Below are 9,443 nucleotides of genomic sequence, written 5' to 3' on the forward strand. Positions count from 1 at the left end.
CCATTTCTATTGTATTTCACTCGATAACAAAAAGTCATTACAGTTTCAGTTGTTCATCAGCTATGTTTATACAAATTCTTTAGTTTATTAGAGCTGTAAAATATGTACAAGTAGACCTGGTATAAATATTATAATATTATGTGAAGTATATTTTTAATTAGCTGTATTGCTATAAAAAAGTGAGAGGTTAAGTAGATTTTTCATGGATGTCCTCAACTGTTGAGGACACACTTAATTTGTAAAGCTTTTATGAAATTCCTTGCTTTTATAGAGATAATTTTTTAACGGTATCATTGCAGTCCGAACAAATCTGACGTCACACATCCTTGAACCAAGCAGCAGCTATGCGTACGTTCCACAAGCAACAGTCACTGTTGAGGCAGGACTGATGACATCATCACTGAGTTTAGGCTACTGTCTGATGTTTCCTAAGCCATCCCCTATGATTATTTTGATAATTTAGTTTATCATTCTTTTGTTGTCTGTTCTTGTTGCCTCCCTATTGCTTTGTAGTTGTTTGTTCATAACTGTATTACAATGTATTGTATTTAAATTAGTCAAAATAAAAATAAAAACGTTTGTTTTGATGATCAGACACACTCCCACTAGGTGACGTAATGATCAGACTGCCGCGTCTCTTTTCGCTTTTTTTTATCACTTAAACGCTTCCTGGGGTTAAAGAACAGTGGACAGGAAAAGAGAAAGGAGGAACTATTCAAACGCAGCCTAGGAAGAAGAACCTGCTGAGCGCAGCTATCACTGCTGACCTCTGGCCCTCTGGAAGTTGCTGGCGCTGTGTATGTTCAGTACAACAGAGATGGAGGTCTCCGTTAACGCTCCCACTCTCCGGTTATCGTGCTCCACTGTCCGGTTAAATCATGGCTCGACTGTTCGGGACGTGTTGGACCGGTTCATTCATCAGCAGGTAACACTGACTCGTGTTAGCATCCGTGCTAACAGAGGCTATCATCTGTGCTAACAGATACTAGCATCTGTGCTAACAGAGGCTAGCAGAGGCAAACGCTCTGTTTCGACGCTTATTATATACATGTATTATCTATTTAAAGTTAAGTTTAACGTCAGTAACTTTTAATTTGTGAGTAAACAAAGCGCTTAAAACAAAACGAATACAATAAAGTTCAAAATAATGAATGATTATGGCTTGATTTGGAAAGTAATGAATGCGTTTTATAGAATCAACCGAACACCTCTTTATTACAGGCTCTCAAACACAGCATTATTTTAACTTATTTTCTGATTGTTTGATAAAGAATAATCCAGAAACTCCTGCTTTATACTACAATAGTGTATCCCTCTGTGTCAATAATTAGACTTAATGGTACAAATCGGACTAATCTTAGACACATTATTTATTCATAAAGCCAAATTTCTCCTGATTTCACAAAACAAATCTCAACTTTACATTAAATCCCTAACATGTATGGAATCCAAACTCGCCAAAGACCTCTATACTTTATTCCCTATCATAACTTAACATCTGTTAAGTCAGCTGCTTAAATGTCTTTGTTTTTTGTTACATACGTTGTATGTCTGTATTCTGTATTTCTGTTCATGCTAAACATTAAAACATGTAATATTTCCCTGACTGTTTTGTATATGTTGTTTGCAATTTAAAAAACAAAAACAATGTACAGTTCTAGATTAACAGCTACTTCCTGTCTTAGGTTTCACAGTAATGGTGAATAATCTTAAACCAATTTGAACTAAACCTACCATGACTAAGTTGATCCTAACCTGACCTTTGGTGACTTATTACTTACTTAAACTGAGCTGTTAGTTTATTTTTATCTTTAATATACTTTCCTGTTTTTAAACTTCAAATTAAATTCATCCTGTGACCTTTGACCCTGCAGCAGCTTCCTGTGGAGGACTTCTACGTGGTGTGTGGTGGTCGCAGAGCGAATGCAGAGCAGTCATTAGTTGATGGAGCCGTCTATCATCTGGAGCCCCGCCTCCTGGGAGGGAAAGGAGGTCAGCAGCTGTTTGTTTATGTTTGTCTAATAATAATAATCAATGTAAACAATCAGTTGACACACAAACAGTCTGATCTCAGTGCACATTATAGTGAGTTCATCATTATTGTCCTAGTTTGGACTTCCACGCGTTAATGATGTGTGAAGAATGTAAAGCAGTGACATCACTTCCTGCAGGACTTTCACTTTAAACTCCTTCCTGTTCTAAGATGAAGCTTTTATTTTGTAGAGTTTTATTGAAAAAGTGAGATAACTACAACACAATGACTCACGTTATGGGACACAGCAGTGGTTCTCAACCTTTTCAAAATAAAGGTCCCAGAGAGCGGGGACCCCCACTGTAACTGAAGGTGGTAACAGACATGGACATTGAAGAACAGTCATGTGGAGACAGGGCCATCTGTAAGGGGGAATAAAGGGGAGAGCTTTTTGAGGTCCATCCATAAAGTCAGCAAAATGATGGTCCATTGTTCACTGAATCTGTGATAACCACATTAATTTATTCATCTGAATAATATCCACTGTTATCCAGGAAGTTTATTAATTTTGCCCATAGTATTGTATTTTCCGGGCTATTGGCCGGATTCCAATAATTTAGCAATTTGCCAAGAAAAATCCACGTAAAGACTGCTCCGTAACATAGGCTGCACCCTGTTGGCTGATGAGGGTGTCCTTCAAATGACTTAGCCAATCAGAAATAAAAATGGGTTTATAGTGAGCAAAAATGATGGTGAAATGGTTGAAAGTTGCGAATTAGATTGGGCAAAAACAGACAGAAAAAGGATTAATTTGTCAAATACTTGAACAATTAGTTTAAACAGGCAAATAATCGGCGTGACAAATAGAAAATGTGGTTAAACTGGCAAAAAATAATCACGAAATATGGTAAAAAAAAGGTGAAAAGTGACAATAATACACCGACGCCACTACAGTGTATCTTCACTGTGGAGGCGTGGCACCGGCAGCAGGCAAGTTCTGTATTTAGTTTTACCAGTAGCCATCACTCCTTCGCTAGCGAGAAAAACAATGGCGGCCTTTCACAAAAGTTTTCATCAGGTTGGGGGTGGAGCCCATGGCTCGAGTTACCTCATCATATGTGATCAAAAAAACTGCAAAAGTGGATTTTTCACAATACCGTATGTCCCCTTTAAAATATTCAGTTTGGTGTAGTTGCAGATAAAAGGGTAAAAATAAGTAACCCCAAGCCTCCTGACCCCAAGGTTGAGAACCCCTGCTCTAAATGACTGGACGTGGCCCCCAGACCTTGAGTTTTGACCCAATGTGCTTTAATATGTGAACGACTGATGAATGTCTTTAAAGAGTAACCAAACCCACTTTTTTCTGCCGAATACATATGTATTTGATATTAAGTAGTGGTGTTTATTAATCCTAGTCCAACTTTCAACATTTCAGTAAAAATATTGATGAGCTCTGTCACTGCAGAACTGTGAGTGGGCGTGTCTTACCGCTACAGCAGTAACGCCCATAATCAAGGCATTTTTTGGATTTCCCCCTAGTGGAAAAGCAATAGAAAGCAGGGTTTTAGTTACTGTTTAATGACACGTGGAGGATGTGTGTGTGTGTGTCCAGGGTTTGGCTCCATGCTGCGAGCTCTGGGGGCTCAGATTGAGAAGACCACCAACAGAGAGGCGTGCAGAGACCTGAGTGGGCGTCGTCTGAGAGACGTGAACCACGAGAAAGAGTAAGTGTTTTAGAGTCTCACACACACACAGAGGGGTTGAGTATCTCATTCTTGAAGGCGAGGTAAGTTTTTCGGAGTATGTCACCATGGTAACATTCTCAATGAACGGAACCTGCTGGCTGGCAGGTTTTGTCTAAGAAACCCAGGGTTTCTACCTGGCTCTGCCCACCTGAACACCGCTTCTCAAGGAACCTTGACACCCTTATTTGACTACACATTTAACATTACACATTTTTCTGCAAATGGTAATTTTCTTTGTAACATTGTGGATGCAGAGCATTTAGGGAAAGACACTGTAAGGTTGATCTGCAATAAAACGCCTACTGACATCTATAGTAAAGTTCCCTGGGTACAAACCTGTGGCAAATGTAAAGGACGAAATGTCAATTTGAAAGAATACACATTTAAGGCCCGGCATTAACTTTACATTGTTTGGTACTGTAATACAGGTGGATGTATAGTCGCTGTGAAAGCTATGGTGGCGTAGCGGGTAAGGTGGCACTTTTGGGTGTGTAGGGTCGGGGGTTCGAATCTAAGCTCTGTTAATTTAATTTGACGTCTTTTTTAGACGTCCTGGCGACAACATTACATCAAAAATCAATATGAATGATGCAACGTCAAGCGGCCATCGATGTCTGTATAGCCACTGTAGCGGGAGTGCTGTACACTTCCTTAAATAACTGGGGCCAAATGAAAGTGCAATACTCCTTGAATACACCTTTTAAATTATAATACAATTTTGAGTGAACTCATCCTTTAGAAACTCCGTTAGTTGAGCATTTAAACCGTAAGTACAAGTGGAGCTGTCTATGATAAGTGCTGTAAACTGATCAGCCTTCTCCGTGCAGCAGTCCTCCCAGCGGTACTGCCCCGGCTCCACAGACACATTTTATTCATATTATTCCCCGGTCGTCACTTCACTGGCGCGATGAAGTGATGAAGCGACCAAAAAGCGGGCAATTTAAGTTCTATGTGAACGCACCTTTAGATCAGGCTCATATTCCACAAACACCTGCTTATTTTACCTATCGGGGTGAATAAATCACTCTCTTCTGGGTGGTTGCCATGGTAGTTTGTGTTATCTTTGATCCATTTTTGATGGCTTTTTATCACGCTTGTGCACCTAAGTAACTCAAGGTTTACATACTCAGAGTTGATTGACCCACTTCATACCAGCTGTAATGGAATCAGATACCCAGTTTCCCATCACGGGGTATGTTGACCCAGAGTATATGGATAGACTCAGAGTTTGTTGAACCATCTTTCTGGAATAGACCCCAGGTGTCTTCATAGCGTGTGTGTGCTGTTCTGTGTTGCAGGATGGCAGACTGGCTGAAGCAGCAGTCAGAGCGTGAGTCAGAGCGTGAGCAGCGTCGTGCTGAGCGTCTCCAGAGGAAACTCTCAGAGCCCAAACATCTGTTCAATGACCCTCAGTACCAGAAGCAGTGTCACGACCTAGCAGAGAGGATGGAGGAGTCTGTGCTCAAAGGTAGGCCACGCCCCCTACACCAGGCCCACACAGGCATGGAGCCTAGCTGACCTTTTTCTGCCCTCCCCTAGGCCTGCAGGCATCCTCCAGCTCTCAGGTCCAAGTCGGCGGGGCTTCAAAGAGAGCGAGCAGTGATCAAAGCCAACCACAGAAGAAGAAGACCAGAAGGGAGGGGCCAGCATCAGCTTCCTGGTTCTGGTGAGTAAACAGGAAGTCAGACCAGTTTAATACAAATCTGGGTTAAGTTATTGTGACTTAACTTAACCAGGGAGGTATTGCACCAGGATAGGGGATAAAGCCTGGAAATATCAGCTATGCTGGATAAACTTATTCCCAAGTTGGTTGAATGAAAGCTGACCAAGTTTATCCAAGACAAGTAACCATGGTGATTTAGCCTCTACAGCAAACAGGATGAAGTTATCCCTGTTGTGGCTCGGCTGTCAGTGCTGTGAGAAATTAGTGTTTTACAGAATGTCCATGGTTTTTTTTACATGTTTCTTTACCCAAATATTATAGTCATTTAATTTGTCCGTTGTCTTTTGGTTTTAATATTTTTTATCATCATAGTTTATATGTAAAGATGAAAAGAACATATAAAAAGACAAGATTTGAGCAATAAAAGTGAGCAGGCAGAATATTTTCCTTATTAATAAAACACCAACACTGAAAATTTAGAAAAGATACAGAATAATCTGATTTTACTTATTATGACTGCATTGTAACTAATAAATATATTTTTTTCAACTGTGTCCTAAAAATAAGAAAAAGGATACTGTAGTGTTGGATCTGAAGGGTTTCACATTATTCTGACTTCACTTTTTAACTTTACGATAACTCTTCATTTATTTTTCTGTCAGGCCTCTGGCTTTTTTGTAATAGTAATAAATCCTGTTTGTGGAATTGTTGTCAGAGGTTTGATTTAAACACATTATTGGGGTTATTTTTTATTTTTTTTGGTTGAATTATAGATGACAGATCCTTTCTAGAAACGTATCTATACTTATATGGAACATAGTGTAGTATCATGGTTTGTTGTAATATTGGATCAGTTCTAGATTTGTTATTTCTCATGAGGGAGACTCTTGTTAAAATCCCGGTTTATGCACTTTACCTTTCTTTAGTGTGAATTTCCCTTCTGGGAGATCAATAAAGGCCTATTTTATTTTATGATAAACTTAAAATATATATAATCAGTGATTTATAAAAGTGATAAGCTCCTCCTCCTCTTACTGTAACTATCAGTTCACTTTAGTAATTCTACATGTTTGGGATATTTATGCATTAAGGTGGTCGGCTATTGTCTGCCAACCCCTGTCTCTCCCTTTTAGCAGCTATGCTGATCCTTTTTCCCATATCATGTCTTTTATTTCTTCATCCTGCTGCAGAAGCATCAGTTATTCACAGGTGTAAACGAAGCTGAGCGTCCGTAATCCATACTTTCATCAGTGCTTCTGTGATCATATTCATGGTCTTCAGAAAGTTGTGACTGCCCACTTATCTCAAACATCCATAGAATCCACGCATTCTCCTTTATTCTGGATGGATTTATCACAATTCAGTAAAATACCCCGTTTATGTGTTCTATGAAGCTGTTTAGCAACAGGTTAACTTAACCATGTGATTCACATCAAAGGGGCAGAGTTATCAGCATGTGACAGAGCAGCCTATGTTAGCATGGTGGAACCATAGAAGAAGAATTAGAATATAAAGTAACACTTTGTTCATGTTCATCACATGATCAACATTCAGACCAGGGGGCGGAGCCTGTTGTCCTCCAATGATCCATATTTGTGCATTATTTTAGAGCTCTAACCATTTGTTTTGTTTTAACTCACCTGTTGTACTGACTTGTTTCACCGAAACAAATGAAAACAATGACAAAACATATTTAAGAGGACAAAATATCAGTTTGATCCTAATAAATGACTTTAACAGTGTGTAGTAGTGTGTAACTCGTAGAGCCTGTGCAGTTAATTAACTCTAAACTAGTTGTTTTAGCTCAAGTCACAGAATAAAGGAGTGTTGGTGAAACAAAGCTCAGAGCTAACACAGCTACACATCTGATTTGTATCTTATTATTTAAATCACAGGTAATGCATGAAAGGTTGAGCCATCCAATCAGGAGCTGCTAACAATAGGTGGGGCTTTGTAATCAGATGGTAACCTGCTCCATCACCAACATATTCATAACATCTTTAATAATGTGATTATCTGTTTCCATGGTTACAGGTCAGGGATTGATGACCTGAGTGACGATGATGATGATGATGATGATGATGATGAGACTCCTTCATCATCCAGCTCTGATGCTGGTGTTACCACAGTGGGAGCGGAGCCAAGGATCAGGTAACCAATCAAACAACTGAGATTATTATTCCTTTATTGATCTGAGATTAACTCATTCAGACATAAAGCTGCACTCCTACCTCACTTCCAGTTTAACAGAAGTTTCAACCGGTTGGGGGTGGAGTCCATGGGGGGGAGATATCAGCAGAGGGTAGTGTATTTTCTTTCCCGGTTTAGCTTGTGATGTCACAAACTTAGAATATTTGAAACAGAGCATTTTTCTCTGTTCATGTTATGCTAATGCTAGCGTGCGACGTGAGCTAGCACCTGCATCCTCACTTGCGTTTTCTTCAGGATATGTAAATATTCCAGTTCAGTCTGTCATCACTTTCCCTCTCCTCATTGTTCTTACACTCCTATCAGCTCATGGAGCAGTGTGGTTGTAAACAGGTCTGTGATTGGCTGAAAGAGCGTCTGCTCCTTGTTCTCCAAATTTTGAAGCAGAGGTCAAAGGTCAAAAGGTTATGATGGAGTTAGTACTGCAGCTTTAAGATAACTTAACCAGCTAACACTCAGTCACTAGTTAACACGGTTTACCAGCTGATTTATGACACTGGAGTCACTCAGCAGCAGTTTGACTGTGACATCACTGATGGGGCGGGCTTCACTATGGATGTTGGATAACTCTTACTCACTCACATCTGACACGTTTTAACAGCTGCAATGCCACGGACACAAATGAGAACGACACGGAGCAGAACAAGAACGCCACCCAGCAGAACAACACGGACACGGAGCAGAACAAGAACGCCACCCAGCAGAACAACAAGGACACGGAGCAGAACAAGAACGCCACCCAGCAGAACAACAAGGACACGGAGCAGAACAAGAACACCATGGACATGGAGGAGCACACCACGCAGCAGAACAACACAGACACGGAGCAGAATGAGAACGCCACTGAGGAGAACAAGAACGCCACAAACACGGAGGAGCACACCACGCAGCAGAACAACACAGACACGGAGCAGAACAAAAACACCACGGACACTGAGGAGAATACCACTTGTGAGCCGGTGAGATCATAAACACGTTGGCCGTCAACACATCATCAGTAGGGTAAAACTAACACATTCCTTCCTCTGTGTATGTGTGTGTGTGTCCTCAGGCTCTCCTAGTTTCCATGGCGACCTCGGCCCAACAGTTGGAAGCTCTGGGTTTGGACACTCTAAAGGCGGAGCTCAAAGCTCGTGGTGTGAAGTGCGGCGGGACGCTGACTGAGCGAGCGGTCAGACTGTTCTCAGTGAGAGGTCAGAAGGTCAACGAGTAGATATCAGCTGACCTGTTGGTCCAATCACAGAGCCCATATGTGTGTGTGTGTTACTTTTTATTTCAATAAAAAAAACATTTTGACAAAGCAAGTCCATCAGGCCTTAATGAGTGTCTCTGAGCTGGTTTCCATGGTAACGAGAGAACCTAGGGTAACTCTTTGTCACCTTAGGTTCTTCTCTTTTCTCCAAACAAACGACCACGTCTCCAGACAGGAAGTCCATGTCTCCGTGGGCTAACAGGCCGCACTCACTGCCCGTCTGAACACACTGGACCTCATCTTTGTGATGTTTAATGCCGCCAGTGACCCTGGGATCACGTGACCATCAGTAAACACGCCATCAACAGGAAGCTCCTGAGGCTCCTCCCCCTCTTCACCTTTCCACACCACGTCTTGTCCTCTGATCAGCCTAAATGTCAACCTGCGGTCCAGCTGCTCCCCTATGTTAGGTTACAGTTAATAGCTCCACCCCTTGTGTTAGGTTACAATTATTAACTCCGCCCCTTGTTTTACGGTAGTTATTAGCTCCGCCCCCTGTGTTACGTTACAATTAATAGCTCCGCTCTCTGTTTTAGGTTATGTTGTTTTATGTCTTTATACATTTTGGTGTTTCTTTGTTTTTTGGTATTTTGTTTGATCAAT

At 41.0% G+C, this 9,443-nt stretch overlaps 1 protein-coding gene across 3 annotated transcripts; it reads left to right on the top strand.

The window, feature by feature from the left end:
• The first annotated feature begins 751 nt into the window (after positions 1-751).
• Positions 752-8,892, top strand: sde2 (SDE2 telomere maintenance homolog (S. pombe)). 3 transcript variants are annotated; one of them, XM_028438123.1, is made up of 9 exons: positions 752-925; positions 1,875-1,992; positions 3,585-3,696; positions 5,016-5,185; positions 5,257-5,383; positions 7,415-7,531; positions 8,190-8,323; positions 8,366-8,547; positions 8,640-8,892. In XM_028438123.1, the coding sequence occupies exons 1-9, from the start codon at positions 800-802 to the stop codon at positions 8,799-8,801; spliced, it is 1,248 nt and encodes a 415-aa protein (XP_028293924.1). In that variant the 5' UTR covers positions 752-799; the 3' UTR covers positions 8,802-8,892. The 3 variants fall into 3 exon arrangements, with proteins under 3 accessions (XP_028293924.1, XP_028293923.1, XP_028293922.1); XM_028438122.1 differs by having other exon boundaries at positions 1,878-1,992; positions 8,190-8,547; XM_028438121.1 differs by having other exon boundaries at positions 755-925; positions 8,190-8,547.
• Positions 8,893-9,443: the final 551 nt, after the last annotated feature.

This window comes from Gouania willdenowi, chromosome 22 (assembly GCF_900634775.1).
Source record: "Gouania willdenowi chromosome 22, fGouWil2.1, whole genome shotgun sequence".
NCBI lineage: Eukaryota > Metazoa > Chordata > Actinopteri > Blenniiformes > Gobiesocidae > Gouania > Gouania willdenowi.